General features: G+C 37.1%; 1 protein-coding gene across 1 annotated transcript in view; it reads right to left on the bottom strand.

Annotated features, from left to right (window-relative positions):
• Nucleotides 1-1,919: 1,919 nt before the first annotated feature.
• HSF5 (heat shock transcription factor 5) overlaps nt 1,920-17,140 on the bottom strand; it is a 31,819-nt gene continuing 16,598 nt past the window's right edge. Inside the window, exons 3-6 of the mRNA XM_045525659.1 lie at nt 16,966-17,063; nt 12,868-13,389; nt 10,943-11,120; nt 1,920-1,990 (exon numbers count right to left, since the gene is read on the bottom strand). Of these exons, the coding sequence (XP_045381615.1) occupies nt 1,920-1,990; nt 10,943-11,120; nt 12,868-13,389; nt 16,966-17,063 (869 nt within the window). The remainder of the gene's footprint in view (nt 1,991-10,942; nt 11,121-12,867; nt 13,390-16,965; nt 17,064-17,140) is intronic.

Here is a 17,140-nt window from a genome sequence, read left to right as displayed (position 1 = left end):
TATAAAAAAGTTTGGAAAGCTGATTAAGGCATTTCATTAATTAAGCCTTAAAACCACTGAAACTAAATCTATGCCAAGGTTCCTGCTTGACACATGTTCCTCAAAAGATATTATTCTCAACATATATAAAGCTAAGAAAGCCCTATTTAAGGGAAGAAATATCACCTACACAGTATATCAGTTCTTCAACATGACAGAGAAAAGGCAAAGTTCCTTCATTTGGAAACTGGGTTTCCTCTTCACATACTCTGTCAAAATATACAGTCTGGCCAAAAATGTAGGTGTCTGGATAATTTGTTCATCTTTTAAACCTTGCTAATAAAGATGAATAAATGCTCACCATATGGACATCAACTAGTCTAATCAAAGGGACTAGACAGGTCACTTTTCAGAACCTACTTTACTATCTGAACTGAGTCACTGCAGACCAATACAGACCTCACCCTTTTCCAAAAAAACTAGATCTCTGTAACACTTCTAGGGTTTAACATCATCGGGAAGGCACAACACAATATAAGAAATGAACTGTTACACCCACAATGGCTAGGATAGCACTATGTCACATAACTAAGTGCCTTTTCTTTTAATTAGCTTCATATTCCTAGGCTTTCCTTTTGTTTCTGCAGTGCTTATTAGGAGAACTGAAGCAGAATCCAATAAGAAAGTTCTAGTCAATTTAGAAGACTTTAAATCAGAAAGTTTCTTGCTGTCATTGGGTGAGCAAGAAAGAGATTAACCGTAGAAATTGGACATCCAAGATAACCTTCTCTCCTAAAAAACAGTCCCACAATCCTACCACTCAAATTTAGAATCCTATAGAAGGGATAAGAAAAAAATGTTACAGTCTATCCCGCTATCCAAAATTCTAAATATCAGAGGCATAGCTTCTGCTAAATGACTGCTAATTGGTTTTTCCCCAAATTTGCACACAATACCTTATATAGATGAGGATTTATACTTACTGAATGTAAAAATCTAAAATAAGAAAACACTGTGTTAAATCTCTTAATGTTTTTTTACACACTGTACATTTCCCCTTCAAAATAAAAATATTACACATGCATCCTTTATCCTTCTATCCTGCAATAATAAAAATATAAAGCTTTAAAACCTTTAAATCTATCAGCATTTAGAAATATAATTATATTAAACAAGTTAAATACTTTTCTTTAGAAGACATTTAAATAACTGATGCATTAACAAAACCTTCTTACTATTTATGATAACATATCATTAAAATTAAAGAAAGATAGGAAAATAGAAGAATGCTCCCATTAATATAAAAGAATCAGGGGCTAAGTGTGATAGATGGTCCAAGTCCGATGCCTGGCTCTTGAAACAGAATGCTGGGTTAGGAAGTAAGAGAATTTCCTGGTTAATCACTTAGAAAATTAGCTCTTTCCCAGAGTTTCTTCCCTGGAATTCCTGACCCATTTAGACCTGTGATCTGGGTGACCTCACATGTCTTTGTTTCTCACACGATCTTGTCTAAAAGGATCACACTGTGACTTGAAACAGAGAGACTGAACTCCCCACTGGAGTTGTGCTGACTACAGTTCGAGAGTGGCAGAACAACGCATCAGCACACACACAGATTATTCTCCATTACCATAGATGCAGCAGTTGTGGATGCTTCTTGACTGTAACAGAAGGCCAGGACTTCTCATTTGGAAGGGATCTGGGCAGCAAAAAAGAATGGCTGCTGGATGTTTAGTAGTTTGTCAAGGCAAATAATCTGAACTGAACAGCTGCAGTAAATAGCAAATTCCCAATTCTCAATTAACAAAATTCTCAATTAACAAAACAAAAAATACTTTTTTTCCTTAACAGAACTGAAAAAATCCCAACAGTGTGTCATGTGCAAGGCTAGTCTGCCTCCAGCTACAGCTCGTGCACAAGTCACATCTGTCATCCATTCCTCACTCTTTTAATTCTTCCTCCTTTGGAAAGTGCTCCTGCTTGCAGGCCACGTCCACCAGCAGATGAAGATCTAGAAAGAAAGGATGGTTTACTCACTCTTAGCTTCTCCATAGAGTTCTATAGACACAACTTCAGATGAGAACAAACTGCCTATGTCTCACCCGCAGAAATGACTCTAGAATTACACGGTCCCATCAGATTCTCAATTTTAGGGCATTCGTGTAACTCTAAAGCACACTGATGCAGGCCATTTGTTAACCCAAAGAGACCAATAAAATTTAAAGTTTCTCTCCCTTTCAGTGTGTGGCCAAGCCCCTTTTCATTGCAATTGCTTTTCATTACAAGTGAAAAAGTAAAGAAAAATGTCAAAGGGATCAAAGTGAAGTAAACACACAAAAATTCATTTCTTCCATGCTGTAAGGATAGGTGGGTGGGTTTTGGGAATGTGAAAAGGTTAATTCTTTCAGAAAAGCAACATTAAAATAAGTAATCACTACTTTTTTGAAAGTTGATTGCCTACCTAAAATTCCCATTTATTGACTAACGCAGCTGAACTCTTATGGAAACACTTACCTGAATTGTCCAAGGCTGTAGTGAGGTATGACAATGCCACTGCACTCTAACCCAGGCAATTAAAGTAAGTCCTTGTCTAAGACCATGTATTGAAGTAGAGCTAAAAGGCCTATCTGAAGAACACAGGCAGCAATAAAAGGAACCTAATGTGGCTTCTAGATTCAATCTAATTAGTGTACAACTTCTAGAGCAACATGACCAGGAGGTCTTTTTAGGTTGGTTTTGAAGGTTACAATTTTGCCCTAGCATTTGGGAATTAAACTAAACTATACAGAATCAGCCCTTTATTTCATTCTTTTTTTTCTTTTTATTCTCATCTTTTCTTGTTTATTTTTTTATTATTCACTTTGACATTCAGACTTTATTTCATTCTAGACATAAAGAGACTTTTGTCACTGTATTTGTAGAACACAGCTCTGCAGAATTGATCCACAGCCTGAGCAAGACAGCTGATTCAAATAAAATGGAATTCTAATAACACCTTTGAGAAAATCCAGAGAGCATTTGGAACAGTACCTAATTTGGGCCATATTTTGTAAAAGATAAACCAGTCACTAGGAGCAGGTGCTCACTCATCTGGTGAACTACAAGTTATCCAAAAAAACAAGTAATTTATCCTGATAAGCATCCTGCAGAGGGAGAGTAGACCATCAGTTTCATTTAAAATTGGTTTCTTGTACATCCATGATCATAGCAGTATTATTCACAATAGCCAAAATGTGGAAGCAAGCGCTCATCAACAGATGAATGGATAAACAAAATGTGGTACATACATACCATGGAATATCACTTAGCCTTAAAAAAAAAAGAAATTCTGTCACATTATAACATGGATGAACCTTGAAGATATTATTAATTAAAATAAGCTAATCACAAAAGGACACATACTGTATGATTCTACTTATATGAGGTACCTAGAATAGTCAAATTCATAGAGACAAAAAAAAGTAGAATGGTGGTTGCCAGGGACTATTGGTTAAGAGGTATGGAGTTTCAATTTGGAAAGATGAAAAAAATTCTATAGGTAGATGGATGGTGATGGTTCAAATGTGAATGTATGTACTTAATACTACTAAACTGTAAGCTTTAACATACTTTGTCAGCCAAGGTTCAGAAATGGCCGCTCAAGGACGGGAACTGGCTGATCATTTCCAGACTGAAGGGACACCAATGATGATCAGGGGAGTTTTGGCCCACACAATACTAGGAGTTGCATGGAATGACATAACAGGGCAGATAAAATTTCTGATTCCAGATCCACATTATACAGGAGCTGAAGATCTGCAGGTTATTTTGGAAAAGGGCTGGTATGGATGGAAGGACCCAGACTTTTGGAACAAAGATTCTTACTGTAACTCATGCCTTCCTCAGCGACCAAATATTATCTAAAGTGTCTTGGAGTCAAAGACTGCAGTAAAGTGGTATTATAAATTTACAAGAATAATTTCAGATTTAAAAAATGGTTAAGATGGTAAATTTTCTGTAAATTTTATAATTTATAAAAGATTACTTTTTTCCAAGGCTTTTTAAAAAAAGTACATTAGTAAGATAAAAGTATATATAATAGAGAAAACAAGAAATTCATTTATTTACTCAACAAACATGGAATTCCACAGGTAATATTCTAGGTCATGGGGCTACATCAATGAACAAAACAAAGTCCTTGCCCTCAGGGAACTAACCTTCTAGAAAGGGGGGTGGGAATTACAGAAAATAGCAAGTAGTGATAAGCACTATAAAAGAAAAACAAGAATAAAGAAGAGACATGGAAAGAGGGCAGCACATGGGAATAGGGTGCTGTTTCAGATAGCATTGTCAGGAAAGTTTCTATTATTGGCCAGCATTTAAGCAGAGAACTGAATGAAATGAAGGAACACATCACGTGAATATCTGGGAGAAGAACATTTCAGGCACAGAGAACAGCAAGTGTGAAGGCAGGAATATGTTTGGTGTGCTCAAAGAACAGTGAAGAGGCTGCTATGGCTGGAACAGATGAGGGAGGTGGAAGGCGGCAGGGCATGACGTCAGAACAGTTGCCAGGAGCCAAATCATTCAGCAGCTTGTAGACCACAGTAAGGATTTTTAGATTTTATTCTAAATGTATGGAAAACTATTAGAGAAATTTAAATAGCAAAATAATTACAGATTTTAAAGGGTCATTCTGATTGCTGTGTGCAGAAAAAAAACTGTAGAGCCCAACAGTGGAAGCAGGAAGACCAATGAAGAAGCTACTACAGTCATCTAGATAAGAGAAGATAGTGACTTGGACTGTGGTGATAGCTTGTAAAGGCGGTGAGAAGTGGTCAGATTTTGGATCTACAGAGAGCTAAGACTTGCTGATGGACTAGATGTATAAGGGAAAGGAGTCAAGGGAGATTCCAAGATTTCTGCCTGACTAGGTGACTAGAAGTACTATTTATAAGTAAAACGAGTAAAATTGGGGGAAATGTAAATACGTTAAGTTTGAGACACTTATTGGACATCCAAGATGTAGTGTAGGCAATAGGGTATACAAGCCTAAAGTTCAGAGAAGATTGAGACTTAAGATATAGATTTAGGTGACATCACTATAAAGGTGATAATAAAAGCATGAGATTGGTTGAGATTACTTAGGAATTGAATAGAAAGAAAGGAAGTCCAAGACCTGAACTCTGGGGCTAATCAATATTTATAAGACAGGTAAGTAGAAGTGGATTCAGTAAAAGAAACTACAGAATTGGCCAGTGATGTTGTAGGAAAACCACAAAAGGGCAATGTTCCAGAAGCCAGAAGAAAGTATTTCAGGAAGGTTGAAGTAATCTGTCCAAATGTTGCCCGAGTAGAGTAAAATGGGGGCTAAGAATTGACTACTGGATTTGGCAATGTGACAGTCATTGGAAACCTTGTCAAGAGCAGTTTCAATTGAGCAGAAGGAATAAAAACCTGTTTGGCGCAGTTGAGGTAAAGATATGTTTTCAAGGAGCTTTTCTCTAAGGAGAGCAGGAAAAATGGAGCAATAGCTAGACGGAAATATGAATGAAGGAATGGTGAAAGTAATTAAATAGAGGACCTGTGAAGTCATGTTTGCATGCTGTGGGAATTATCTAACATAAGATAAAATGTAATCCCAGTACTTTGGGAGGCTGAGGTGGGAGGATTGCCTGAGCCTAGGAGTTTGAGACCAGCTTGAGCAACACAGCAAGACCCTTCTCTATAAAAAATTACAACATTAGCTGAGTGTGGTGGCATGCACTTGTAGTCCTAGCTACTTGGAAGCTGAGGCAAGAGGACCTCTTGAGCCCAGGAATTGGAAGCTGCAGTGCATTGCTGTGATCACACCACGGTACTCTACCCAGAGTGACAGAGTGAGGCCCCATCTCGATAAAAAAAAAAAAAAGATAAAATGTGATTATTGAAGAGTAAGGGGGACAGTAGGGGGTGCTAAGTCTGAGTACACGAAAGGGGATGGGATTCTGTATACAGATGGAAGGACTGGCCCTTTCCCATTGTAACAGGAAGAAAGGCAGAGGGTAGGGTTACAACTGGAGGTAGACTGATAGATATGTTGGTGGGAAGACATGAAAGTTCTCTTCTAGCTGCTTCTGTTTTCTCAGTAAAATAAGAAACAAGGTCATAGCCATGAATGAAGAGAGAGGAAGGGTGTTGGAAGCTGGAGCAGAGAGAAGATATGATAGAATGGCTTTAGAGCAGCGGTCCCCAACCTTTTTGGCACCAGGGACTGGTTTCATGGAAGACAATTTTTCCACGGATGGGGGTCATGGGAGGCTTTCAGGATGATTCAAGTACATTACATTTATTGTGCAGAAAAACCTCTCTGCTAATGATAATCTGCATCTGCAGCTGCTCACTGGCACTAGCATCACCACCTCAACTGCACCTCAGATCATCAGGCATTAGATTCTCACAAGGAGCGCACAACCTCGATCCCTTACGTGTGCAGTTTAGTAGGGTCCACGCTCCTATGACAATCTAATGCCACAGCTGATCTGACAGGAGGCAGAGCTTATGTGGTGATGCCAGTGATGGGGAGCAACTGTAAATACAGATGAAGCTTCACTCACTCACCTGCCACTCACCTCCTGCTGTGCGGCCCAGTTCCTAACAGGCCATGGACTGGTACCAGTCTGTGGCCTGGGGGTTGGGGACCGCAGCTTTAGAGAAAAGGGAATATATTCACTAGGAAATATTATAGGATTGACGCAACACTAAGAGCTCGTGTGAATTTAAAGTAAGACTAGTCATCTGAAAAGTAATTCATGGCAATAAACATGAGAATATCAAGTATTATAAAAATAATAGTAATTATTGCTAAAATTCTATTGATACTATGTAGTGACTACTTACTATGTAACCAGGCACCATACTAAGCCAGTTATATGGTATATATCACTACCTGTTCAAGGTCACAGTAAAGAACAGAATCTAGAATTCAGTTTAGGTTTTTCTAACACCAAAAGCTCTCTTGCTCTCCACTATGTTGTACTGCCTCTCATATGCAGTATGCAAATCTTACACACTAACTTTGGCTAAGGTCACTTGAAGCCATAGGACCTTATATATAGCCATGCTTTCAAAGACCAACTGTTAGGCTAAGTTCTATCACAGAGAGTAATTTGCAACTTCATGAATTGTATTTTCTGCTTACACTTTAATTACAAAACTAACTTTTTTAGCCGAGTTAGGTTCTAGCTTAATCATAAGTCATTTGTTCTCTGCCCCTAAAAAAAATGAAAGCGTGATTAGGTGTCATAATGATGCCAATATTTCACAACTCTTATGTTTCAAAACAGGAAGCCAAGGTCAATTAAGACTCGTCAATTACACCACTGACCAAAGGATAAGGCTTTTACTTAGGAAAAAACCAACAGGAAGAGTTATAAAGATAATTAACGTGCTAATTATTTTATCAATTACATTTATAACTATAATATGCAGTGAAAGAGAGGAAATTAGTATTTTAACAGCAGGCACCAGAGTTCCTCTTAGGGAGGTGACTGTCTTTGTTGAGGAATACATCTTGACAGGCTGTTTTTGGCTGGGGAAGATGAAGCCTCAAGGACATCAGAAAATAGAAGATGTATCTAGCCTTCTCTGCCTAAGTATGCACAGGAAATTGAGGGCCTGGGGAAAGAGCAGAAAAAGAGACCAGAAAAGAGAAGGTCTGGTGTTAGTACCAGGAAAGAATGCATCATGGCAGAGGCCATATTGACTAATGACAAGGAAAGGTGACTAAGTGGTAAAGTGACAGGGCTTTTAAGAAGAGGGATGGCTGAAAATCCATTTAAAATTATTTGCAGAATTCTAAATATAAACCTTTTCTACCTCACCAAATCTTCAGAAAAGTATGCTACACGTACAGATGCTTAGTGTAAATGCTTGGGGGAGGCCAAGAATCAAAGCAAGGGGGCCCAGTTCTGCATCTGGAATGGCATGGAACAGACGGCTGAGATCAGCTCAGGGAGGTGAGAGATGGACAAGCCTGGAATTAAGCAGAAGCAGAAACTCAAAAATAAAAGCCACTGTGAGCCCTAGTAATTCTCAGAAATCTTGGAAAGGCATTTTTGGTGTAGGATAAGTTTAGTTTGAGTCAATCATATCTAAAATTCAAAAGTCATTTAATATCTGGGATATAAATATTTTTTTAAAAAATTCTGTAAATTGCTCATTTCTATTATTTTGAGGCTTTTTATATTCATGCTATAAGAATACTTTAAAGTATTCTAGTATATATATATTCTTTAATTTTAAAAATATAGAAAAATACAAAGGGGGTGAAAAGTTCCCATAATCCTACTATGTGTACACACACACAAATTGAGAAGTTAAAAATACCCCCATACCCTCAAATTCTATCTTCTCAGGGGTAACCAGTGTTAAATCTATCCATTTTGTCATATACTTCCAGATTTTTTTCTATAATTTTACCGTATATACTTTGTTTTTTTCTAGAAAAGGGGATGTACTAGACATACTGTGCTGCAACTTGCTCATTCACTTATTATAAACACTTCCTATCTCTCCAGGTCACAACATATCAAGCTACTTTATTTTCTTAAATAGCTGCATAGTATTTTATTATATGAATTTATCATAATTTATCTAGTTCCCTATAGTCTGGCATTTATGCTTTTTCCAAATTTTTGCTATTATCTTGGACTCCTGACCTCAAGCGATCCTCCTGCCTCGGCCTCCCAGGCATGAGCCACCGCATCCAGCCATAAATTTTTGCTATTATAAATAACACCACAGTAAACTTCTTTTAAGTACCTTTGGGAATATACATATTTCTATAGAAGAGATTCTCAGGAGTAGTGTTCCTGAGTCAAAGCACATGAGCATTTCAGTTATTTACAGATAATGCCAAATTGTCCTTGAAAAGGCTATACAAATTTACATTCCAATTACAGTGTAGAGGGGGTTCCTTTTTCCCTGTGCTTTTATCAAACCTTGATGTTATCAATAAAGTTTTGCCAACCAGACTGGCAAACATTTTTGGTTGATTTAATTTGCATTTCTCTGATTACTGGAGAGGTTGAACTTCTTTTCATATACATATTTGTATTTCTTATTCTGAACTGCACATTAATATTTTATTTATTTTTATTGAGCTGCCTTTTTCTTTTTGATTTGTAGGAGCTTTTTCTGTTGTATGAATACAATGCTCTATATTTTGTGTTGTAAATATTTTCTCTTAGTTCACGTGACAGAGACTTCTAGTTGTCTCCTAATATTGATTCTCATTCTTTACATCATGGTACCATAATCATGTGCTAAATAATGACACTTTGGTCAATGATGGACTGCATATATAATGGTGATCCCATCAGATTATAATACCATATTTTTACTGTATCATATCTACGCTTAGATATGTTTAGATCCACAAATACTTACCACTGTGTTACAACTGCCAACAGTATTCAGTATAGTAACATACCGTACAGGTTTGTAGCCTAGGAGCAATAGGCTATACCACATAGCCTAGAGGCATAGTAGGCTACACCATCTAGGTTTGTGTAAGTACACTATGATGTTCACACAATGATGAAATCATCTAATGACACATTTCTCAGAATATACCCCTGTCATTAATCAAGACATGATATATGTCAGGCTGCAGGTGGTTTAGGCCACAGCAGGCTAGAATGTTGGTGACCTTTGCCATCCATGCCAAAACATTTGGTAAAATCATTACCTATGATACCCTGGAAAGCAGATCACATGCCAAGTGAGCATACAACTATAGGGGAAAATATTCACAAAATTCACAATGCATTAACTATTTCTTGACACATTCAGCAAAGCCCTAAAAAAAAGAGACGAGCTCAGGCTAGAGGCACCTGGTGTGCAAGCAGAGACGGAAGGGAATAGTTCCTACTTGTGGTTGACCACCTACTGACTAGGTTCAGTAATTTGGGTCATACGTCCAACTGCTTCAATACCCCAACCTGAAACAGTAGTAAGAAGTGCCTTTAAACAGGGCCTCACACTTTCCTCAAGCACCTCTTTTAAGGCTCTCTGACAGACACGGCAAAGATAGGAGATTGCAGGTGTTATTCTCCCAAGCAAACCCACTCTTTCATGTGATCTCAGTATAGATGCCATTGAGTTAAAGAGAGGGGATGAGCAAACTTATACTTCACAGAATCTTTATAATGTGCTCAGGATAATATTTTTAACATCCATCTAATTTTCTCCTGTGACAATCTAAGCACATTCCCTCTTGCACTATAGTGTATTAATAAGAGAACAGGCACATCTGTAATTACAAAGTCTTTGGCATCTGATGATAATTATTAAATCACCCTTCATCCTTGCCTTCGCCAAGTTAAATAATCTAAATTCCTTTGCTTTTTCTTATATGTTCAATATTTTTGAAAGCTCAAATTCTTACATATAATATTAAGAAAATATGATATACTTCATAAGGATAATTAAGAACAAATACAGGCCGGGCGCAGTGGGTCATGCCTGTAATCCTAGCACTCTGGGAGGCCGAGGCAGGAGGATCGCTGGAGGTCAGGGGTTCGAGACCAGCCTGAGCAAGAGCAAGACCCCGTCTCTACTAAAAAATAGAAAGAAATTAACCGGACAACTAAAAATATATAGAAAAAATTAGCCGGGTATGGTGGCGCATGCCTGCAGTCCCAGCTACTCAGGAGGCTGAGGCAGCAGGATCACTTGAGCCCAGGAGTTTGAGGTTGCTGTGAGCTAGGCTGACGCCATGGCACTCTAGCCCTGGGCAACAGAGTAAGACTCTGTCTCAAAAAAAAACAAACAAAAACAAAACAACAAATACACAGTTAAAATTACAGCTAAGTAAAAATAGCAATGTGACAGGTATAATAAAATTGTGAATAATATGTGAAGACCCAGAAAAACTGTCATTCATATACTAATTCTACACCTTGGTTCTACTTGTATCATTCTAGGGCACAATAATCCTTACCAGGGGACTTTCCTTGTTGTGAGTTGCTCCGTCGTTCTCTGTATCTAGCTGGAGTGGATAAACCTGTGTCTTTACTCGGCTTGCTAGCAGACCCGATTTCTGAAATGAGGAATCCCATCTGTTCTGAAGGCAAGATATTCTCAGGTGGAGTGGTCTGGCATTTTATACTGGCATCCACCTAAAATATTAAACCCACTCATTATTTTGAGATTTCCCCAAAATATCTACTAAAAGTTAAGATATTTTATCAAAGGAGTTCTATTACAGGAACACAATCCAACAAACTTGTAAGGCTTTTCATGCTGATGAATGATACCACCTTTGTTATCTAAATATTCAGTAGTAAGATGTACATTTCCCTATACACAAACCACTGAAATGTATATGGAGCTAAAATATTTACTTATGATCAGGGGAAGATTTACCTGATGCTTGATTTTTTTTTTAATTTACAAAGGTAAGATATTTTAACCATAATTTGTTAAGACCACTACCTTTTTTCCCTTTAGCATAAGGTCCATCAGAATTCCCCTCCTGTTTGATATTGGAATGGCCGGCCATAGGCATGATTCTGTTAGGTGGTGTCAGTGGGGTGTGGGCACTTTATTCTATTAATTTTGCATTCTTTGTTTTTAAAAAGGCCCTGGAAATTGTGTAAGCTTCAGCCTCTAAAAATTCTGCCCAGTTGATAAGATATGAGTTTCTTTCTTGGAGTTTCTAAGTTTTCTTTGGAATGTTAAATCCCTTTGTCAGGGTGATTAACTTCTGAAATACTTTATTTCTTTACTTATTTTAACATAAAACCATGTAATGAAATAAAGCTAAAACTTAAAAACACAGCTTTCAAGATATATTTGTTAATGAAAAAGTTACTCTGTGTGAATGCAATTTTAAGATACAAAATTGTTCAGATGTGACTATGAAGGAACAAAGACAAATTCTGTGTTCTTTCTACAGGCATATTTAAAACACAATGGGCCTACCTTTTGTCTACTGAATTTACAATATTATCTTAACATATGATCTATTGGCTCTAATAGGCTCAAAAAAGAATAATGAGTGATAGAAACTTTAAGACATTTGGATCTAAAATTAGGGCTAAAAAAGGCTATAAAAAAAGCAAAAAAAAAAAAAAAAAAAAACTGCCAGAAATTATCTTGGGAATTTCTAACAATGAAGAGATTTTCAGTCCCATTAAAGAAAAAAATCCAAAATAAAAAAATATACATGTATCAGGCTAAGATCAAGGAAAAAATACTTAAGTTAATTCACAAAATGTGATTTTAATTTAGATTTACTTTTGATGAATTGTTCTTACTAAGTATTTAGAATCAAAGTTTGTTGATTTTCTGGTCATAAACTAGCAATAATAAAGGAATTAGCCTCTACCTTCAAAATATGTCCCTCAAACTAGAGTCAGAGTTCTGCTTTAGGAATGCAGATATTAGTAAGGAAATTTGAACAAAAATTCTCACAAGTTAGAGTTCAATGATGCTATAAAAAAGAAAAGACCTCCAACAATCTCCTTACCTCCATTCTACAAATGGCTAGGAAATTCCTCATAATATCTGTCAAATAAATCATCCCTCCAGGGTAATGGAATTGTATCAGCCAGGTATACCTAAGTCCATTCAAATTAAGATAGGAAGCAAAAACTCAAGGAATGTTTTTAACAATGCTCAATCAGACTGCCTCTCTAGAGGCTGACTTCAGACCATAACACAGTGAGAGGATGCCTGGGGGGTAAGGTAACTTTTTTCTGAATCTTTTGTGCAAAACTACTAAGACATGATTCTTCTGGAAAGCATAATGAACTGGTGTTAAACCCAAATAAAATCTGGACAAACTCTCTACTAGAATAGTCTTAAGCAAGAAGCACTAGGTACTTTGAACTTTATTAGGATTTTTTTCTTTGCCCCCTTTACCTGGTGTGTGCTGAATGGTAGCCCTTCCTGCACAAATACTACTGAAGACGGAGATGGATTATGACTTAGCTGCTCCTTCAGTTTGACATGAGCTTGTTGGATGGCTGCAGATTCCTGCATTGTGCTATTTTCAACAGGCTGAGCTGTGTGGATGGTATAGATGTACTCAGGTGACTGTGGTAGAGAGCAGGTAATTGCTTGTTCTGTGCCGACCACAAAAGATGTAATATCTGAGCCTACAGGAGTAAGTGGTTCCAGCTGGCTAGCCTGACTTGTGGAAGATGGGTTGCTGTTGTTTGAATTAGCTAGGATATGCTGGCCTCTGTTGGACTGAGATGTTGGGCACTGATTCTCAACAGGCTCCACCTTTACCATCTCCAACTTAGGGGAGGAATGCAACTCGTCTACTATCTGAAAGACAGCCTCTAGGTTTACTTCTGTCTTTTTATTTTCATCAGTAGCACTGCAGGGCCAATTAGAAGGCAGAAACTCAACTGGATAGGAGGATTGCATTGGAGGATTCTGGGAAAAGAGAAAAAATAGGACTATTTGGATAGAAAATCAAATACGAGATTAAGGAGGAAAGCAACAACATTCAGACTGATGAATGCTAAATATAAATAGATTAAACTTAAAGCTTACCAAGAAAACATGAATGTTAATCTACTTTTCAGCAATAGTAACTTCAAATCTACTGTTAACATTTACCTGGCATCTATTATATGTCAACCACACTATGCTAAGTTTTATACTGGAATGGACCAATAATTATCAGGGTTAAACTATACAAAACCAAAAAGCTATAGTACCCAAATGCCTATTTGCTGATAAAATGTCTATATACCACATTCTTTCATAAGGGTTGATAGAAAAAAACATCACTTGTATGTATCATATACTGTTTTAGAAATTCAGTAAGGAAATTTCAAGCACAAGATGGTCACAAGTCCACCAATCCTTCTATAGATTCAGGTGGAGGTACTGATATTCTGCTCCAAATGATCTGGGAAAAGATGGACGGAATATCAAATATCCTTTGGTTCTCAGAATCGTATATTTTTAATAATAAAACAATAGACTAAAATAGTTGTTGCATTTAGACTTATATCCATAAGATATATTCTCTTACATATAGTGCTTTGCACAAATAGGCATTCAATACACACTTGGTAACAAAGATCTAAAGCTGTGAACATAAAATACAGAAAAATAGTGATTAAATTAAACAGGTAATGAATTGAGGTTGCCCAATGCAGAGCTTTGCACAGAGTAGGCATTCAATAAATGTGTGATTATCTCAGATTATAAACATAAAATACAGAAGAGCTATGGTTAAATAAAACATACAGTGAGTTGATGTTGCCAAACATACTACAAAGATTGTGTCAATGATTTTTAGAAGGCCACTAATGACAAATAATGTAAATTCAAAAAGTATAAGGTAAGCACTAAGCTACTATGCCCAATAGCACCATATAATGAGTTCTTACTATGTGCCAAGCACACGCAAAGTACTTTATATAACATTATTTCATTTAACCCTCACAGAAGCCCTGTGAAAAATGATAATCTCCATTTCCAAGGGATAAAACCGAGGTTTGGAGAAACGTTGTAATTTACCCAAAGTCATAATGAAATAACTGCAGAGGTGGGTTTCAAGTCTAGGTCTGTCTGACTCAAGAGCTCTTGTTCTTTTTTTTTTTTTTTTGAGACAGAGTCTCACTTTGTTGCCTGGGCTAGAGTGAGTGCCGTGGTGTCAGCCTAGCTCACAGCAACCTCAAACTCCCGGGCTTAAGCGATCCTACTGCCTCAGCCTCCCGAGTAGCTGGGACTACAGGCATGCGCCACCATGCCCGGCTAATTTTTTCTATATATATTTTTAGTTGTCCAGATAATTATTTCTATTTTTAGTAGAGACGGGGTCTCGCTCAGGCTGGTCTCGAACTCCTGACCTCGAGCGATCCACCCGCCTCGGCCTCCCAGAGGGCTGGGATTACAGGCGTGAGCCACCGCGCCCGGCCTAAGAGCTCTTGTTCTTAACCAAGACCAGCCTGAGCAAGAGTGAGACCCCGTCTCTACTAAAAATAGAAAGAAATTATCTGGCCAACTAAAAAATATATATACAAAAAAATTAGCCGGGCATGGTGGCTCATGCCTGTAGTCCCAGCTACTAGGGAGGCTGAGGCAGTAGGATCGCTTAAGCCCAGGAGTCTGAGGTTGCTGTGAGCTAGGCTGATGCCACGGCACTCACTCTAGCCCGGGCAACAAAGTGACACTCTGTCTCAAAAAAAAAAAAAAAAAAAAAAAAACAAAAAAACAATACACTGACCATTCATGCACACTCTCCCAGTACCTATAGTCCAACCACTTACTGAATTTATTTTCAGGATGGAATCTGAAATACTTTCCCTTTTATCTATTTTTAAATTTTATGTGTGCTTATCTCTATTCTCCTATAATGAACATGTATTATCACTGCAGTAAGAAAAAGTCTTTATAAAAATGTTTTAAATTACATATCTAAAATATGAACATAATCAAGACATAAACACTGTCAGAGTATCTCTAGTATGATCCAGGGGAGAGAGTGCCTGGATCTACAAACAAGAGCATTTAGCTGTGGGATAGGTATGTCCCTCCAGTGAACATGAATGGACTGGGATTTCAGGCTTGATGGTATCCATGAAAAATGACCAACTAAGTTCCCTTAGTCTGATTTTATACTCTTCAAACAATAGCCTGATTATAATTTTACTTCCCTATGTAGATTTTCTCAAAACAATGTTCTTTTGAGTACTTCATGCCACTAAGTAAGATATTCTCTTAACTGAAGCTATCTTGGCTAGATGTATCCAAGGCAAACACACAGTTTCAATCTTTAGCAGTTATAGCATAAAAATACAAAGCATGGGATTTAATCTTATCCTAGAAATAGCAATATAAAACATTTGAATCAAAACAATTGTATCCTAAGAAATAGTGAGAAAATATTTGAAGTACAGGTTAAGCATTTATAATCTGAAAATCCGAAATCTGAAATGCTCTGAAATCTGAAACTTTTTAAGTACTGACATGATACCACAAGCAGAAAATTACATGTATAAAATACTTAACATAAACTTTGTTTCATGGACAAATTTATTAAAAATATTGTATACAACTACCTTCAGGATATGTGTATATGATATATAACGGAACATAAGTGAATTCTCTTGTTTAGACTTGGGTCCCATCCCCAAGATATCTCATTATATATATGCAAATATTCTAAAATCTGAAATCCAAAACACTTCTGTTGCCAAGCATTTCGGATAAGTGATGCTCAACTGGTATGGTGTTTATAACATGCAGGCTAAGGATGAAGGGGGCCACCACTTAAATTTCTCATTTTTGACACCATTTTTCCTTTCTCCTTAAAAAGTTTAATTACGTGTACCACCTTGGAAGAATCTGTCATTTGGTGACATACACTTTTAGAGTCTATCTGGTATCCATTTTACAATGGAAAGTCTAGAACAGCATTGTTTAAAATAACTTTTAGGGCTAGGCGTGGTGGCTCACGCCTGTAATCCTAGCACTCTGGGAGGCCGAGGCGGGTGGATTGTTTGAAATAAAAATAAAATAACTTTCAGCAATGATGGAAATGTTCTATATCATCACTGTACAATATAGTACCCACACACCATATAAACTATCTCGCATTTAAAATGTGCCTACTTTGACTAAGGAATGAATTTTAAATTCTATTTAATTTTAATTAACTTAGATTTAAATAACCACATGAGACTACTAAGCACTTGAAATGTGGCTACCGTGACTAGGGAATGAATTATTACATTAATAATTCATTTAATTTTAATTCATTTAAATAGCCACATGTGGCTAGTGGCTAACATATTGAACAGAGCTGGCCTGAAAGAATCCTCAGATATCATTTATATCAATTCCTTTTTTTTTTTAGAATTAAGAAAACTGAGCCCATTAATCCACAGCTTACCTCTGGCCATTCTTTAATACAAAATTACACTTTGAAATTTTGCAAGGTCAACAATATTGTACACAAAGCACAGAGTATGCCCACTGTTCCAAGAATCTTACCTGGAAGTAGTTGCAGTGTGTGTAGGAAGAGGCAGTGGGAGTGACACAACTACTTAGAGCATCCATGTGGGTAGAAGGAGAACAGCACTGTAGCACAGCTGGAACAAATTCAAACATAGAAAAGCCATCAACCAAAATAAACCTCTATAGCATTTAAGGAGCACCCTCTTTCAAC

Source organism: Lemur catta, chromosome 15 (genome assembly GCF_020740605.2).
Source record: "Lemur catta isolate mLemCat1 chromosome 15, mLemCat1.pri, whole genome shotgun sequence".
NCBI lineage: Eukaryota > Metazoa > Chordata > Mammalia > Primates > Lemuridae > Lemur > Lemur catta.
Note: the sequence above shows the minus strand (reverse complement) of the source record. Positions and strands in the feature narration are given on the sequence as shown.